This window comes from Sminthopsis crassicaudata, chromosome 4 (assembly GCF_048593235.1).
Source record: "Sminthopsis crassicaudata isolate SCR6 chromosome 4, ASM4859323v1, whole genome shotgun sequence".
NCBI lineage: Eukaryota > Metazoa > Chordata > Mammalia > Dasyuromorphia > Dasyuridae > Sminthopsis > Sminthopsis crassicaudata.
In genome coordinates this window covers 207,751,503-207,771,742 of record NC_133620.1, presented here as the reverse complement: position 1 = coordinate 207,771,742, position 20,240 = coordinate 207,751,503, and the positions used below count along the sequence as shown (strand labels likewise).

The following is a 20,240-nucleotide window of genomic DNA, read 5'->3' as shown; positions in this document are numbered from 1 at the left end:
AAACACATAAACTAAACTTAAACTGTCCCCCAAAAAAGAAAATTAAGTTTGTAAAATTATAAAGGACAAACTCGGCCCCAAATAAAAATAATGAAAAAAAGATATTCTACCCACCAAGTCTTTTACAAAGATGGGGGGTGGCAAGTGAACATCAGATTTTTTACATATGTTTTATTGGTTTTGCTGGATATTTTTTTTATTAATTTTATAATTATGACATTTTTTTGACAGTACATATGCATAGGTAATTTTTTTTTTTTTTTACATTATCCCTTGTACTCCCTTCTGTTCCAAATTTTTCCCCTCCTTCCCTCCACCCCCTCCCCTAGATGGCAGGCATTCCCATACATATTAAATATCTTATAGTATATCCTAGGTACAATATATATGTGCAGAACCGAATTTTGTTGTTGTTGTTGCAAAGGAAGAATTGTATTCGGAAGGTAAAAATAATCTGGGAAGAAAAACCAAAACAAAACAACAAAAAAAAATGCTCACGTTTTACACTCATTTCCCAGTGTTCCTTTTCTGGGTGTAGCTGATTCTGTCCATCATTGATCAACTGGAATTGGATTAGCTCTTCTCTATGTTGAAGATAATCCACTTCCATCTCTGCTGAATATTTTTGTCTTGAAAAAAAACTTTGTTACAAGAGGTGACTTCAGGAGAAGGAGGGAGTAGGTTATATGGGAAAACATAGGTCATGTAAAAACAAAAGATGTCAATAAAAATCTAATTTAAAAAAAAGAAGTTGTTGACTTTGGTTTATCTAGAAATTTGAGAGAAGGAAGAGAACAAGGACAATTCTTGGGGTGCTTTTTAGAGCAATTTCTTTTGTTTGATAGAACTCCTGAGAAGGTTTTGCTTTAGTTCCTAGATCTAGTCCTAGCTTCCAGTAGCTCAGAAACATTGGGAGGGAGAGGACACATCCCTAGCCCCAGGCTTGGGATATGCTGGAATTTCTCTCCAGACTATTTTGCTTACTGACACCTCTCGGGATTCCTGAGCCAAGAAAGTTCCCAACAGAGACTTGAAGCAAGTATTGGGAAAATTAGAGTCAAAAAATGGGCAAACTTCTCAGAAGGAATTTAAAAGAAATACACACACACACACACACACACACACACACACACACACACACACACACATACTCATGCAAAAACCCTGAAGCTTTTATATATAAACCTATGCCATAGGCTTCAAGAGAGTTTAATTAGGATGCATTACTGCTACTCCTATTACCTGATGCTTTCAACCTTTATAAGTTGCGCCAATGCTAGGAGAATAAACCAGACCTTCAAGATTTGGAATAAGTTACTTGCCACATATATGGCTTTGGATCATATACTTTCTACTTGAAAGCCAATTCTTTGTCCCTCTTAAATAGCTATCCATCATTCACATGACAGAAGGCAAGGGTTTAGCATTAGTCATGATGAGAAAAACACAACTAGCCAGACCCTGTAAAAATAACCTGAGTTATTTCATATCAATCAAAGGCATTTACCTCCTATTGAAAACAACATTCATACAAATGATCAACACAAAAAACTGAATGAGGACCAGCTCTTGAAGACTTTTAAAGGGCAGGAATGCCTTTCCAGATAATTTGCTGTTCCTCCCTCACACACCAAGCACTCCCATAGCAGTTTGAGCTGCCTACCAGTTAGACAACTTACATTCAAAAAGGTGCTCATTTGATACTGAGTCCAATTTGAAAAAATATGAGCTCTTTAAATCAAATTATTCTTCATAACTGTCTTATCACTCCCCATTATATTCTCATGGTTCAGATAATTTTGCTCTTCAGTCCTGGAATACAGTCTTTCCTTAACTCCACTTTTTAGATTCTTATTTCTTTCAAGAATCAGTTCAATGACCACTTCTATTTGAAGGCCTTATTAATATTCCCAGATGCTAGTGCTCCCCCTTGAAAAACTATTCAATTTCTGTATATTTTGTATGTACTTATAGACAGATTTGTTATCTCCACTTTTGGAACATAAGCTCATTGAGAGCAGGGATAATTTCAGTTTTTTCTATCTCCAACCTTTGGAATTATGCAATTTTCTTGGCAAAGATATTCAAGTGGTTTGCCATTTCCTTCTCTAGCTTTTTTTTATAGATGAGAAAACAGAGTTGTGACTTGCCTAGAGTTATACATCGAACCAAGTGTTTGAGGCTATATTTGAACTCAAGATCTTCCTGACTTCAGGCCTAGAGCTCTATCTATGGTGCTACTTAGGTGCCCTTGCCCACACATAGTAGATTCTGAATAAATATTTTTAATCACCTATTTGATGATAAGAGGGAATCACAGGATCAAAAACTGGAAGGATTGGATCCAATCCCCTCATTTTTCAAAGAAAGAAACTTAGGAGCAGCATAAAGTGATTTAAGTCATACAGTAACAGAGCCAGAATTTGAACTTAAATCTAACTCTAGAGGTAATCTATTTCCATTGCACCACAAACCTTCCACTATACTGTTTGTATTTTCTTAAACCACAAATTTTAAAATTTTTCAAATTTAAAAGAATTTTCTTTACTGGAATACTAAATCTGTCCAGTTAAATGTGAAATTCATAACCATTTTCCTATATGCTATTCTTTTAGGAGAGTTCTCTTCCCATCTCCCAACAAACATACCACCTTCTACACTGTTGGGATTTATTTTGCTTAGGTTTTTTTTTTTTTCAATTTTTTTCTCCTTTCTGCATTAAAGGGAAAAAAACCAATATATGATGAATTTAAATAGCACAATTTAGTGCTAAAAGTTGAGTTCCATTTCTAGCCTTAAATGCATTTCCACTGTACCATGATAATACATGCTATAAATTCATAGGTAAAGAGATCACTATAAACTGAAGTGATTAGAAGTGGCTTCATGATAGGGAAGAATCTGGTACTGGGTTTTAAAGGATAGCTGTGATTTAGATAAGGAGATGGAGGAAGGAGGATAATCTAGCAGTAGAAGTGGTGTGATTAAAGATACAGAGGTTGGAAAATGCAAAATGAGTTCACACAATAAAAATCTAGAATGATGTGGCAGGGGCAGGAGAGGAAAAAAGGTGGAGTAGCAAATATCTGAAAAAGTTTGGGATCAGATATTATTGGGCTTAAATATTAAGTCAAAACTTTAAATGTCTATAGCTCCTATATGAAAAAGGTCTTTGACCAAGGGAATGATATAATCAAAGAAGTGATTTTTGGAAGTTTAATGAGAAGACTAGGAACATGAAGCTCAGCTAAGACATTAGCAAAAAAGTCTGGATGTGAGACTGTATGTCAGAGTCTGAACTTTGGAGTTCAGACATTTCAGTCATATCCAACTATGGGTTTGCTGTTTCCTTCGCCAGTTCATTTTATAGAAGAGGAAACTGAAGCAAATAATATTAAGTGACTTTCCCAGGATTACACATCTAATAAACATCTGAAGGTATATTTAAACTCAGGTCCTCCTAAATCCAGACCTGCCATTTAGCTGCCCTTTGGTAAGAATTATAAGAATATAATTGAGGGAAACTAAAGGAAGAATAACAGACAGGCCTTTATAACTGATCCAATATGGGAACTGAAGTAGAAGAAGGAATCTAAGAGGTTTCTGGGGTTTCAAGACTGGAAAACCAAAAGAATTGTGATATCATTAAAATAAGCAGGAAAATCAGAAGAATGAGTCATTTGGGGAGGAGAGGGGAGAAGATAAATGTAGTCTACTGGAAAGAGCATTGGACTACATGCAAAACACTTCAGTTATTATTCCATAATCTGCTACTTCTTAGCTGCATGACCTTGGAGAAATTCCTCATGTCTCTGGGCCTTTGGGTTGATCATTTATAAAATTATGAAATGGGCACGTGCATGGTGAATTTTAGTAAATATACAATACAATTTGCAAATTGTGTTCCTTTGACCTTTGAGATGATTGGTACATGACTTCCATGTTGCTCTTTGCAATTTTATTTCTTGCTAAAACTTATTATAATGACTAGAAAGGGGGAGGAGAGGTCCAGGGATCCAGGACAAGATACAACTCTAACACAGTCTCTAAATTAAAGGCCTGAATTAATTGTTCTGATCCTTTACCATTCTAAAAGATTAGTTTTATGCTTTCTTTCAACTTGTCAAGCTAAAAACCTTCACACATTTTTGTCTTCAAATTCCACCTATTCTGCATTTGTGCAGATATCCTAAAATATAGCTTATGAGAGGTATAACAAATGAATTCCCACTGTGTTCCCAGTGGTCTACAAAATTAGTTGTCAGTGTTTACAAAGTAATAATATTATATTTCTTTGTTATAATGTATGACAATTATTATGTCTAGGATTACACAGAAACTAAAAAACCCTTCACAACTTGGCTTCAACCTACCATTCCAAATTCTTTATAAATTACTCCCATTTCCATACTCCATGAAAAGCCAAAATGGTTTCTTGCTGCTACTTCCATGAAAACAGCACCTCATCACCCATTTCCATGTCATAATAGTAGCTATCTGGAATGCTCTTCTTCCTCTCTTCTACCTCAAAATTCTCTTATTTCCTTCAACTCTTATCTCAAACACTTCTCCAGAGTCCTCTCCTGATCCTTCAAACTGCTAGTGCCCTTATTCTTTTAATTTTCAATTTATTTTGTATTATTCTGCTTGTACTTAAATATGTGCATGTTATCTCTTCTGAGAAAATATTAATTCCTTGAGAGTAGGTACTGCTTCATTTTTCACTTTATATGTTCAGCACCTAGCACATGCATGGCACACAGTAGGTTCTTAATAAGTGCTTGTTGAGTGGTTTAATTTCTACAGAAAGAAATGATGCCCCTTCATTGGTATTTCATAAAAATTGATACTGTACTATTCATTAATTTTAATGAAATGGTCACAAGATTAGAAATTTAGACCTGGACAGGACCTCAGAAACCATCTAGTCCAACCCCCTTGAACTTTAAGAAGAGGAAGCTAAAATCCATAAATAAGTGATTTGCCTAAGATACACATGTAGTAAGTAGCAGAACATTTGAACTCATGTCCTTTGACTCTAAATTCATCATACTCTACCCTCTATCATGCTTCCTGGGATTCATTTTTGTTTGTCATTGTTTTTTGCCAGGGTAAATAAGTAAGATGGTGGGTTCAAGGGTCTTCTGACCTCCCAAAAAAAAATCTGTGGGGAAAGCTCCAACTATATATATATATATATATATATATATATATATATATATATATATATATATATATATATATATATATATATATATATATATATATATATATGTAAATGATCCAAGTACTTTAAAATTGTCCCTTCTATCTGTTTCCCAAGTTCTAGGTCTTGCTTAAAAGTAGCACCTTTTCAGCAAAGACTAGGAAATTCCAAAGCCAGATATCTTTTTCCAAAAAAAAAAAAATTTCTGAAAAACTTGGGTGGGAGGGAGGGGGAGGCTAGCATACAAGACTGCTTCAAGTTACACTTTATGAATATTTGTTTTGTTTTAGAGTTCATCTTGCAGAATTATTACATAGTTATCTTAGCCAGTAGTCAATCAGATTTCTATCTACATGAACAATTATATACAGAGACATGAACTCTCACTGAGTTCCCCAAAGAGAAATTCTGTAAGATAGCCTGAGCAAATCATCTGAATTAAATTTGTTTTCTACCCACTCTTTGGAAGCTGAGTCTCCATTTTAATACACTCCAAATTAGACAGAGGTTCACAGTATCCAACTGCCCATGTATGTGCATGAGTAGCACTTCATATGTGTCACACAAGTATACATACATATACTTGGGGCACTATTCACAGATTCATTGATTTAGACCTCAAGGCATCTAAAGTCATTGAATCCAAAACTAAATTTTATTTCAAAGGAAATTGAATTGGTCTAGTGATTTGCTCATAGGCAATAAGTGATGGAATTAACCAAATTCAAATTTGTTTCCCTTTCCACCTACCACTCTGCCTTCCTCAGATTGTAAAGAAAAGAAACTTTCATACAACTTTATGACCAGCCTAAAAACTAAAGGTTACCCACCACTGACTAGAATCTCAGGGACAATTCTTTCTTTGCCATACATACAGCAGGTCCCAAAACCATTGATGGCAAGACATTGTTTTAAAATATCTTTGTATCACTTCTATATTCACTATGTTCATATTTCCTTGTCAATAGTTTATCCATATTTCAATCAAGTGTATCTATGACCAGTCTGTCCCAACAGCATTCCATGGCTTCTCTGAAAGGCAATGAGAGAATAGTACCCTCAATAAACTTCCAAAAAGAGATTCAAAACACTTGGTAAAATCAATGGTACTCCAGATTCCAACTACACTTCTTACATTTGCCCTATAAGGACCAAATAAGTTTTGTCAGATATGAATGATTTTGAACAGACGTTAGCCCTAGAATCCTTTCCAGTAATTCCTGAAGGCAATTACTTGTGGAATAAAACATTAGCACATTCCTCTTTCTGTTTACAGGACTTCAGCTATATGTGCCCTAGAAAAGCACTAAAATCCTTGCTTATGGAGACACAAATACTTTTCCTACTTCCCTTTTATGATTCAACTGTAGTTCCCTAAGGATTTTCTTTCAAAAACTATCTTTGAGATAAAACTTCAAGAAAGAAGTTAGTCTGCAATCACCATTTGGGTCTCATAAAATAAGACACTGCCCCCAAATACCAGCCCCCAAATCCCAAAGGGATCATTGCTTTGTAAAATCCTTATCCCTTTCAGAAACCCAAAGAAGGGGGACAGTTAATTAATTTGCAATTGCAGGAACTACCTTATGAGCTAGATCAATTCATCCAAACCTCTAATCTCTACCCAAACTTCTGAACCAATAACTAGAGGTGATTAAATGACCTTTAAGGTCTTTCCTGATTGTTATTCAAAGATTCTCAAATTCATGTTCCCATGAATCAACAAAAATATCAATAGCAGAAAAGAAGATATCTTTTTTTTAAAATCTCAATGAAGTTCATCATTTCAGACAGAGTCTATGGGGAGGACATATCATTAAGAACACCACATTAGCCTCAACAGTTGCCCTGTCTTTTTGGGCTATAGGCTAAAATATCAGAAAAATCACTTTAGTAGAACTATATAGCACCTATCTATTATCATTGGAGTGTCTAGGTGCTCTGATATGAATAAGTTGACTCCCTTTCTACTGCAACTATCTTTCACAAAGTCTTGGATTTGTTTTTTGTACTTTTTTAAAGAATTTTTTTTGTAGGTATGCTCCTGATTACCCAAATCCATAAAATGTTGCCTCCTTCATTTCCATTAGACACATGGTCTTTCTGTGCTTTACTGCCTCTAAATAAAAAATGGCAACTTAACTTCCTGGAGATGGGGGAAACAAGGATAGTCAGCCTATATGAGGACAAACAAGAAAAAGAACATTATTCTTCAGATATACAGAAAAATATCAGAATGTTTACAGCTGTCCTGTGATTTGCAGCATTCTTTCAAAGAAAGATTTCAAGCAAAGTCGAGAAAAGGAATGATAGTTGATGGAGCCATAAGTGCCCTCACCTGTATATATACTTCATCTGCTAAGATGGTGCCCCTAACTGGCCAGTTGATGGACTTATTTTCCTTTCCTTCCCTCAGTGTCTCTCTCACACATATAAATCACAAAGATAGATGATATTTTATGTCTATGTAGTGCCTTTCTGCCCAAAGGTTCAAGGCGCCTTATTGTATATTATCTCATGAATCCTCACAACATCCCTGTGAGGTAGGTAGGTGGAAATTATTTTAATCCCCTTCTTACAGGCAGGGGAGACTGAGGCACACAGAAGTTAAGTGACTTGTCCAAGCGAGTCACTGGCAGAGCTTAGAAGAAGCATATTCCTGATCAGCACCTAGCATAGTGCTTTGCACACAGTAGGAGCTCAATAAATATCTGTTGATTTGATTTATGCTGCCTCTAGAAACATATAATTCACATACACACAGGATAAGCAGCCACCAGGAAAAAAACAAAACAAAAAAAACCAAATAAACAATAATTCTACATTCTCCCATTTTAACATCATACACCCATTTCCAATATAAGTAGGTACAGGAATTTCAGGGACTCCCCTTTCAACTAAGCCCCTGACCTCTTTAAAAGAGGCTTAGTCTATGTACTTCCCTGTAAGCCCATCTCTCTGTTCTCTGTCCCCAGGACTCTACCCAAACTGACTGACTGAAATATTAGTTTTCTCATGAAAACAAAAATGGATTTCAGGAACCATGCTGACTTGGTTGGCCTTTTGTGTTTTTAAATGAAGCCATCTGAACAACTTTGTTTTCCACCATTTGTAGGTTTTGTCTTTGCTGTCTTGGTCTTTTGTTACAAAAAGAAATAAGGCTGACCTAGTCCAGTTAACCTGGGAGAACTGTATGTACCACATACCAGGAGCTCTCCCTCCCTGGAGGGTGTGGTGCTCTACCTGGGAACACTGGACTGATCCCAACAGGTGACAGCTCTGAGAAAGGAGGGCCAGCAGGTCTGAACATCATTTGCATTGTTCGTGGTCTGTATAATCGTCCATGTCTACATCAGAATCAAAGAGGGAGTGTCCAGTGAAGTCTGTGTCAGGCGTCCGGGATATACTATTCTCTGCCCCTTCATCATCAAAGGTTTCTGTCCTTGAATAAAAGCTGAAATCCGGCAAAGGGGTGTGCGTCTTGCTGCCTTCACTGCTTTCTTCAGACTCATAGATGGTGTTGTCATCATCATGGTGCCACTCAGGCCAGAATTTCCTCCTTATTCTTTCACAATACATGGCAAGGTTAATCAGTTCTCCTGAAAAAGAATAAGATGAAGGTTAGTTCTCAAGACCATCAATCTTCCTATCCCTATTGCTCCAGAGGACATTGGAGTTAATAGATAGACATTCTCAAATGCTTGTCACAATCCATATTTTAAAAAAGAGGATGGATGGAATGAATAAAAGATAAATAAGCAAACAGAGACACACTGATAATAGATAGATAGATAGATAGATAGATAGATAGATAGATAGATAGATAGATGGTTAGAGAGATAAATAGGTGGTTGAATAGATAGGTAAATGGATGGATAGATTGATAGATGAATGGGTAGATGGATAGATAGATAAATTGATGGATAGATAGATAGTAGATAGATGGACTAATAGATAGATAGATATAAAGAACATAGCATACTAAATAGAAGTCCAATCTTAGAATTAGGGAGAACTACATTCACATCTTGTCTCTGATACATATTATGTGGCCACAAGCAAGCCCAACAGAGAAACAATGTGATGTAACAAAGTGCTGAATTTAGAATTAAGAAGATCTAAATTCAAACTCCCCTCCTGTTTTTACTAATAGTGGGACTCTAAGCAAGTCATTTAAAGCTCTCTAGGCCTCAGTTTCCTTATCTATAAAATGAAGAGATTAGAGTCTATGATTAATAAAATATCTTTTAGTTTAAAATTTATGATCCAGGAAGCCATCTCTTACCCACTCCCCACAATGAAGGAAGTGTCCACACAAGGGTTCTCTACAATGATAAACATATATAGGCAAAACATATATATTGCCATATAGTGAAACCTACAGATCTTAATCATTTATACTGACAGAAATGATCAAGGGCAGGAAGGTATATATACTGGGGAAAACCTTGGATTTGGAGTCCAAAAATCTGGTTTCAAATCCTGCTCCTAATGTTAATTACCTGTGTGAACTTAGGCAAATCACAACCTCTCTGGACCTCAATTTTCTCACGTACAAAAAGAGAAGGTTGGACTACATGATCTCTGAGGCCCTATGACCCCATCTATGATCTTAAGATATAAAGCAGATGAAAATGAATGACTACTTGTGTTTCTTTCTAACACATTTTATAACTTTGGAAGGAAGTAAAGAAAATATAGATTGTTGTGGTTCCTATTTGGACATATTTCTGTGAGAATTTATGGGATACTTTGGACAAGCATCACAAAGTATAACACATGGATGGTCCATCATCATCTCCACCACCAGAGGGAGTATTGCCATTGATAAGACCATATATCCATGAAAAATATTAAAATAAAGTTCTCAGGGAATATAAACAGAAGATTGTCCCAAAAAAAGCCCCAAAATGTTACATTATAGGAAAAATGACTTTCCAAATTAAAAGCCTGGGCAGAAATCATCCACAAAGTAGACAACTGGATAGTGACTATATATAACCAATGATAATTTTTAAATACCCAATTACAGATGTTATTGAATTACTAGAATTTGTATTTTCATTCCCTAAATTTAGTCTATTAAAATATGAACCAAAGGAACCTACTTCTAACTTTGTGCCATGAAAAAACAGATATTCGAAAGATAATGAATCAAAAGCTTTAAATAAAAATAATTTTAAGAAGAAATGCAGGTGATCAATAATTTTTCTAAAGAGTTCCAATTTATGAATAATGAAAGATATTCAAATTAAAACAACTCTGAGGTTTCTCTTCACACCCTGAATATTAAGGGAATACCCACTGATTAAGAAATGGCATAATTATGACAAATGATTATACAATGGAATATTAGTACACTATAAGAAATGACAGAAATAAAGAATTCGGGGAAACATGGGAAGACATATAAACTAATATAGACAAAAAAGCAGAAAAAAAAAGCCAACTGAATTTACTTACAATCAACATCCTGGGTAACAGATACAGAGGACAAAACCTATTTGACTCTAGTGAACAGAGAGGGTGGAGGATTGCAAGTGTGGAATGATATAAACCTGTGAGTTGTAGTTACTTTATCAGTTTTATGTAACTTTTTTAAATAAGAAAGAGTTTAATGTGGAGGGTGGGATATGCATTAAACATACCAAAAAGAAAAAGGAAAGAAAAAAGAAAAAGTAGGCAAGTGATTAAAATATAACATCTAGTAATATCTGACTTTATATGCTGAGAAAGAAAAATGAACAGAGTACTTTTGTTCCACCAGATGGCAACATTGTTTATAATGATAGATACAAGGTGTCCTAAAAAGTCTAAATTTAATACAGTTTTAAGCTACTACAAGGAGTTTAAGAAAAAGCTTAAAACTCCAATACTAGCAATAAGCTCCAAGTAGCAATAAGAATTTTGGAACCACACAAAGAAATGCATCTATATTTACACATATTTATAACATGTATACATCATGTCTATTGTACATACCTATATGTGCATACGCATATTATATAGAATTCACACCTAATAATTTTCTTTCATCTTTATAGGAAAGTACATACATGTGGCATGAAAATTGGAAGTTTTGAGAGAAGAACATTTTTAAACATATTATTCCTAACTATAGGTTAAAAAACATTTTTTAGTGTCTTGGCCATCTACAATTTAACAACTAGGAATCTCGAATAAATAGACTTATTTACTGCATTCAACTTTTAGAGGAAAAGAAGGGAAATTATTTACAAACAAAAACAAAAAACTTTCAAGAATATACCCTGAAGTCAATAAATATCCAACCCAGTTGTCTTCATCTTCTACACTAATGACCATGAGACACTATAAAATCCTGACTCAACCAAAGACAATCTATATATACTCAATATCCTCTACTTAGAAAAGCAGGAAAGTGAACTAATGCATTTTTACAGTAATGCATTATTCATTTAAACATCAACAAAATTAACAATATATTTTTAGCTATTTATATATTGAGATAAATTTCTAAGGACAATATGTTCATAACAATTTATATTTTAGTTTCTCCCTCTGTAGGCTCTTTGTTCTCTATTTTGATATTCATTATTGGTATGCAATCAACTTTTTTATAACTTTATAAAATAGAATTTTTTAATATTTCATTTTTCAAAATGCCTCAATGGGTTGAAACAAAAAAAAAAAAGCTTTTTTAGTTAATCTTTGATCAATTGAATTTTCATAGGATTTACATATAAACATTACTCTAGAGATAATCAAGTCCTACTCCCTTATTTTACAGAAAAAGAAACTGAGGCTTTAAGAGATTGCATAACTTGGCCAAGGTCATACAATAAGTGAGCAACTAAACAAAGAATCAAATATGAGTCCTTTGACTCCAAATGCAAGACTTTTTCCATTACATCATACCAACTCTCAGCAGCCACAGGATCATGGACAAGGCATTCAACCTTTCTCAACCATTTAGGTACCAATTTAAAAAGGGATAATAGCTCTTATCTCCCAAAGTTATTTTGAAGATCAAATGATATGATATGTATAGTGCTCTGCATACCTTAAAGTAATTCAGTAATGCTAGGTATCATTATTATTGACATTATTATTATTATTGTTATTTGCAATTCTCTCCAACCACGCCAGTTAACCAAAATTATATAGACTTTGGACATGTGGAAGTCATTTAATGGTGTACTTAAACTAGTAAAGTCAAATCATTGTAACCAAATTGTAACCAAAAACAATTATAATATAATAGTAACAAATAAAAAAAACCTTTAATTTAAATCTTACAGAAAAATGTGTGCATTTTGTATTATATTAAGAATATTTTTTTGTGATGGGAGGACAAGGAAAAAATTATTTGTACACCTACATACATATAAAAATTCTGTACCGGCAAATTCAACCATGGAGAAAATTTTAAATAGAGGACATTTTTCTTTAAATGTATCTTCCTTAGAAGAAAACTTTCAGAATTTCAGACAAATATTTGGGTCTAAGAGTCAATGAGTTACTGATTCAGAGAGCAAGTACTTATTAATCACCTCATATGTGCAAGGTATTAAAGTAAATGCTGGGGATACAGAAAAAGACAAATACATGATTTCTTTCAAAAAGCACACATTCTAAGAGAGGAGACAATACATAACTCTGAACAGAAAAATATATACATTTCTTTATTTCACATCACAGGGGTTGGGGACTAGGAGCATGGTACCCCCACAATTTGAAAAATCCACATAAAATTTTTGATCCTTCATACCAAAGAAGATGCCTGAATTATTATGATATTAAAATATAAAAGATGTTATTACATACAATACAAAAACATATATATTTATGGATTTCTGAGTTTCTAAACTTTCCTGTGTCATCACATGTTGTTTACAGTTTCCACAAAAATATAAAAAATTTCCAATTTAATTTCTTATGCTAACCCACAATATATTGAAATGTCTAAATGTGAAAGGGATAACTTTAAACAATGCAAGTGAAAAGTTACCTCAAAGAGAAGAGGTTGAGGGAAGGGTAGAAAGAGAATCCAGAAAGTCCTCCTCTCAAAGGTAGGATTTTACCACAGTCTTAGATCAAGAGGGAAGCTAAGAGTTGGAGGTGAGGAAGAACAGAACTCCAGGTAAAGGAGTTGTTTGTCCTTCCTTCTCAAAAAGAATCATGACATCAGGGAGTTGATGCCATGACATGCAAGTGAATTGGATTTGATTGTGGGAGAGCTGTGAAAAGGCACCAGCTTCAGTTTCTCCTCCAGAGCCATCTGGGTCCAATGGCAAGATACAGATCAGGATGATTGGAGATGGCCCTGGATGCAATAGGGGACCTTGGCTAAGTCTTTAACAGGCCTAAATTTGACTGAGGCAAAGTCCAATCACAGATTAAGGGTAGGTAAGAAATGACGCAGAGAATGTCCTCTTTTATCTTGTCAAAAAAAAAAAAAAAAAAGACAGCCCATATTAATGCAAATGGTCATGAGATGGAGTGTTGTTGGTGAACACTGCAGAAGCTACTTATCATGACAACTCTTCATCCTCAACAGCAATTTTCTAGGACCCTCCCAGCTCCCCAGCAACCATGTTGAAAGCAAGTGCAGTTGACACTGATCTTGGTACCACTTATTCCGGTATCGCAGTTTTCAACATGAGAAAATGGAGATTGTTGCTAACGACCAAGAAAACAGGACCATCCCAAGCTATATCACTTTCATCAACACAGAACATTTAATAATGCTGCAAAGAATCAAGTTGTAATAAACCCAATCAACACAAATTTTTTTTATGCCAAACATCTGACTGATTGCAGATTTGATGATGCAGTTGTACAAACATGAAAGATTGACCTTTTTTGGTGGTGAATGACTCATGCAGGTCTAAGGCCCAACTGCAGTAGACCAAAAGGTTCTATTCAGAAGAATTATCTCCTATGATCTTAACTAAGATGAAAGAAATTGCTGAAGCTTACATTGGAAAGATGGTTACAAATGCCATGGTCACAATACTAGTCTATAGAAACAATTTCCAATGTTCCCTACAAAAGATGTTGGGACCAGTACTGGTCTCAGTGTGCTCTGAATTATCAATAAACCAACTGTTGCTGCTTTTGCTTATGGCTTGAACCAAAAGATTGGTGTCAAGAGCAATGTATTGATCTTTGACCTTGTAGGTAATACTTTTGATGTCTCCATCCTTACCAGTAAAGATGGCATTTTTGAGGTCAGATCCATAGCTGTAGACACTCACTCAAGTGAAAGGATTTTGATAACCACAGTCAACTATTTCAAACAAACAAAAGCACAAATAAGAACAACAGGACTGTTCACTACCTATACATTGCTTGTGAATGTTCAAAGAATACCCTCTCTTCCACTGCCTGGGCCAGTATTGAGATTGACTCCTTCAAGGAAAGTATTAACTTTTATATATCAATCACCCAAGCCCATTTTGAAGAGCTGAGTGCTGATTTCTTCCATGGCATACTACACACCCTGTGGAAAGAATCTTAAGAAATATCAAGCAAGGTAATTCACAGATTCATGACATTGTGCTTGTAGGTGTTCTCACTCAAATCCCTCCTAAATCCAGAAGCTTCTGCAAGACTTCTTCAATGGCAAGGAACTCAACAAGAGTATCAATCCTGATAATGCTGTTGCTCATAAGCTCATGGAACCAGTCTGAAATCTGAAATCTGAAAATTTGCAGGACTTACCATTGAAGGATATCACTTCTCTTTCCTTGGGATTAAAACTGCTGATAGAGTTACAACAGTTCTGATCAAATGTAATACCACCATCCCCAAAAAGCATACACAGACCTTTGCTACCTATTTGGACAACCAGCCTGATGTGCTTATTTAGGTTTATGAAGATGAAAAAGTCATACAAAGGATAACAGCCTGCATGGCAAGTTTGAGCTCACAAGAATCCTCCCAGCACCCAGGAGTATTCCTCAGACTGAAGTAACAATTGACTTTGAAGCAAATAACAACCTCAATATTTCTATTGTAGACAAAAGTATAGGCAAGGAGAACAACTAATGGCAAAGGTCATCTGAGCAAAGAGAATGAATGTACAGTCCGAGAGACTGTGAGAAATACAAAGCCAAGGATAAGAAACAAAGAGATAAGGTTTCTTCCAAAAATTTTCTTGAATTTTATATTTTCAATATGAAGGATGAAAAACTGCATGGTAATATTGGTAAAGACAAACAGAAGATACTTGACAAATTAATGAAATAATCTACTGGCTGGATTAAAACCAGACTGCTTCTTCAAAGAAGAATTTGATCATCAGCAGAAAGAATTAGAGAAGATTTGCAACCCCATCATTACTAAGCTGTACCAGAGTCAAAAGACTGGCTTATTGGGTTCCTATGGGGAGAAGCAGCCTTATTTGGAGATGCTCCTTCTGGATCTACCATTGAAGAGGTCAACTAAATGCACAAGAAGAAAATAGGATTCTACACAGCTTTCCAAAAACTTAAGGACTCAATTTTGTAACCAAGACAGTAGCTATTTAAAAGTAACATTTAAGCTACTGTATAAATCTGAACATTCTCAATACATGAATGTGAGAAGAGGGAATGTGAATGACACTGCACTTTATCAGTACTATAAACAAGTAGAAATGCAAATCTTGCCCTGGAGAATAAAATCTATTTTAAATTAGCACCATATAATAAAAAATAATTTTTGAGAAGGATGTATATAGCCAGATGATAGACTATGGAAGGGAATAAGGTGAAAGATGACTAGCAAGTCAAAAAGAGGCTAGATATTTTAAAACCAAACAAAGCATTTTATGTTTGATATTGGAGGTAATAGGAAACTACTAGAATTTTTCAAGTACAGGATGACATAGTCAAACCTATGATTTAAGAAAATGATTTTTTAAATGAAAATTATTTTAGCAGTTGAGTGTAGCATGGATCAGAGTGTAAAAAAGACGTGAAGCAGAGAGACCAATCAGCAGGTTCTTACAATAGTCCAGGTGTAAGATGATGGGTAAATGTGAGTTAGGAGTCAAGGATGACAGTCAAGCTCTAAGTTTAGGTGACTAGAAAAACCATAATACTCTCAACAGAAAGATCGAAGTTCAGAAGGAAAGAAGGTTTGGGGAGAAAGGAAAATCATTAATTCTATTTTGGAAGTGTTACATCTTGGATGAATACAGGACATCTAATTCAAGTTATCTGAAAGACAGCTGGTGACATGAGATTAGAGGTCAAGAGAAAGATTAGGGATGTACAAAGAGATTGGAAATCACTAAACAGAAATAATGGTAAACCAATAGAAGCTGATGAGATCACCAAGAAATATATTAAATAAGGAAAAAAGAAGAGTTAGGAAAAATCTTTGAGGGATATCTCAATTAGAGGGCCATAACCAGAATGAATATCCAGCAGAGAAGAATGAACTCTGCAGACTGGTAAGAATAGAACAGAAGACTACAGAATTAAAAAAAAATACCTGGCAAGAAGTACTGGGAAGAAAAAGTGATTGATTACTCTAAAGTTGTGAGGGATTAAATAAAAGCATAAAGATTGAGAAAATATCAATAGAATTGGCAATTAAAAAGATCATTAGTAGCTTTGGAAGAAGAAATATCCGTTAAATAAGGAGAAAAACAGATTAAATAGCCTTCTATAATTATTCAAAAGAGTTCAGCCTAACTATCCATAAAGGAAAAACTAAGTGGATGAAGAATGCTTATTGCCAAGGCTATGATATACAACTGAATGAACAATCTATAAAAGTCATTCAACAGAATTGATATCTTTTGAAAAGAATTTACAAATGAACAATAAGTTAGACTCAGAATTTAATAGGAGAAAAATAGGCTGGACTGTCTTTGAGAATTTGGAAGGTCATTTTAAGGATTCCAAAAGTATTCTAGGAAAAAAAAATGAGCTCAGTTTTTTAAGAAAAGTATTCTTTGGGTGATGCTGTATGATTGTGAGTCATATAATATTACTCTCTACATGATTTGAGATCACCTCTAGGAAAATGGGAAGGATAGTAGAGGGCCTGAGAAGGTTATAATCCATTACAAATAAGAAATTATAAAGGAAAAAAAAACAGTATCAAGCATGCCATTATAGAGATGTCCATGACTTTTTAAAAAAAGTCATGCTCACTAAACAAAAACAAGGGATAACTGACAGAAAGTCCACATTCTTCACTGGTATCCATGAATGTGAAGAAAACAATAGGAAGAGTCTCAACATTCTGGATAGACATACCATGGCAAATTTAAGAGATTTGCTGTTCAGTCATTCATCAGGTATAGTTCTACATGTGACACCATTGGTTTTCTTTCCATGGGATTTTCTTGGCAAAGATACTGGAGGAGTTTGCCATTTCCTCCTCCTGTGTGCCTTCATTTTACAAAGAACTGAAGGAAATAGGGGGGAAGTGACTTACTGAGGGTCATACAACTAGTAGATACACGAGACCACATTGAATGCAGATTACCTTCACTCCAAGTCCAGTGTTCTAGTTACTGCACTATCCAACTGCCCAAAATTTAAGAAAACATATGGACAAAAGTTGCACAGGATAAGCAAACATAGATTACATTCTGTGTCATTGGTGCAGTTTACATTGATGAGATTATAAATCCAATTAAATATATTGAAATACATTTTTCAGAAATAGAATTTTATTTTTATAATAAATTTATAAAACTTTTTGAATTAAAATAGTTAAAACTATTATTTGAAAATTTAAATATTATTCTTTGAGATACCACATATGTTGATAGAATCCTTAAAAAAAAAATCATAGGATTTCTAAAACCTCTCAGTCTTTATGCTGAAATAATCAGGTTTTAGATCAATGAGTGGCAGCACAGAATCAGAATTTGTAGGCTCTCTTCCCAGAACTTATGCTCATTAGTTATGTGAGCTTAAGCCAAATGTGTAATGTCTCAGGAACTCAATTTCACCATCAGCAAAATATAACAGAGAACCTTTTCTAAAGAATGACACCATTCTAATGGTACAAAGCAATGCCCTAAAGGCTATAAATATTCAGATTTTACCAGTTTCTCAAATGCTCCCTGCTGGGTCTGAGGTAAGTAATTTTAAAGGTCTCTCTACCCCAGGAGGGGTGAGAGGAATAATTGTAGAGAGAAGCAGGAGTTGTGTCACAATTTCAGTCATCATCACTATACCATAGTATCCTTTCTTCTATTTTGAGAAAATCACTGGACTATAAAAGGATAGTTAAGAAGCCATCTCACCTACTTCCTGAATTCATCAAGTTTTTATGTTCTGATGTGATGTATCTATGTATTTCATAGATGTCTAGTGTCTTAGTTTCTCTAAATAAGAGATTTTAATTTTTAGAAACCCTCTGCTTTCAAAAATCTTCTTTATATCTAATTTTACCTTGTAAAAATCCATTTTTTAAACTGAATGAGTGATTTCATTTTTAGGGAATACTCCTAAGGAGGAAAAGCATGGTCAGTACTTTCTCTGAAACTTAGTCTTAGAGAATATTTCAGGTCATACATAAATAAAGTTTTTTTTGTTTACATGTATCTTCAACAATTAACATTGTTTGTGCTTGGCACACAATGACTGCTTGATAAATGTTTGTTGTCTGAGTGAACTGATAACCAGAGTTTAAATCCATGTCTTTTCTCTCTGAGGTCAACTCTTTATTCACTACACTACCCCATGTGTCTCATTTTCTTTCAAAACTGTTTATAAAATGCCCTCCAAGATCAAACAATGGCCCAAATGTAAGTGACTATTATTCTAATTATTTCTAACAAATTGAATTTCTATGTGGTTTTTCATCATTGATTTTCTTTTTTTTTTATTTAATTTTTTTTTTATTTTATAAGTATTTTTCATCATTGATTTTGAACATAACAACTTCAAAGAGAAATACATTATATGTCAGCAAATTTGTTCATACTATATCATTTCATTTCCAATAAATTATAATTGCAAAAATACAACAAAGAAAATCTTTGCTCTCTAACCATAGAAAGTCATTTCTCTCTAGAAATAATTTCTAAGGACTTCTCAAGTATTAAAATCCAATAGTTCTATAAAACTTTCCTGAATTATGTATCTCCTATTAACTTATGCTGCTTTTCAGGCCCAAACACAATTTTCTGACTGATGAAATCAAATCATTGATGACAGAGTAAAACTTAGACTAGTTAGTAATCTATTTGGGCAATAAGCCCTATTAGAAGAAGGTAAAGGAAGGGCATAATCATTTACATAGCAGCTACAATGTGCCAGGCATTGTGTTAAATGCTTTCAAAAAAGAGATACACAGTGGATAGATAATACTAGACATAGAGTCAAGCAAGACATAAACTCAGCAGCTACCTCTGATTCTTACTAGCTGAAGGACTAGACTACAGACAAGTAGACTACAGACCTTAAATGGCCTTAAAGTCCCTGAGCCTGTTTCCTCATTTGTAAAAATAAAGATAATATTTTAATTTGTAATATTTAATATTATAATTATATAAATTGTAATTCAAAAATAGAAATAGACAGTATAAATATATTATTATTATTATTTTAGTTCAAATAGTTATATATACTCTCATGGCCTTTTTCCCTCTTAGGAATATTTTTAGGGTCTAAAAAGCAAAAGATAAGTGCTTCTGTATCAGTTTTGGTTTTGTTTATATTTTATTCCCCAACCAATCATTTTATATTCTTTAAAATGTACTTCCTAAATTATAGGCAAATGAAAACTCTTGATATTTTACTAGAAAATCTGAATTTTACAACCTTCACTCAGATATTAATTAATAAAATATTAATCAAATATTTTCATAAGATAATATATGTCTAAAAGTTTTTGATAGGTCATTAGAATAGAAGCATACAAAAATACATGATGAATTTGGCAATTTCTTCTCACTGTCCTGATTATTGGGTGGATGGTTTTATCACAGAAAGAAATCACTATGTAGTGGAAAGAGAAATTATACTGAGTCAAAGAAAATAGATTCAAATTCTTCCTTTGATTTTTATAACATGTGTGACTTTAAATAAGTAACTTT

General features: G+C 34.1%; 1 protein-coding gene across 1 annotated transcript in view; it reads right to left on the bottom strand.

Moving 5' to 3' along the window:
• Nucleotides 1–5,227: 5,227 nt before the first annotated feature.
• FAXC (failed axon connections homolog, metaxin like GST domain containing) overlaps nt 5,228–20,240 on the bottom strand; it is a 70,057-nt gene continuing 55,044 nt past the window's right edge. The window contains exon 7 of the mRNA XM_074310232.1: nt 5,228–8,805. Coding sequence (XP_074166333.1) covers nt 8,516–8,805 — 290 coding nt within the window. The 3' untranslated portion in view covers nt 5,228–8,515. The remainder of the gene's footprint in view (nt 8,806–20,240) is intronic.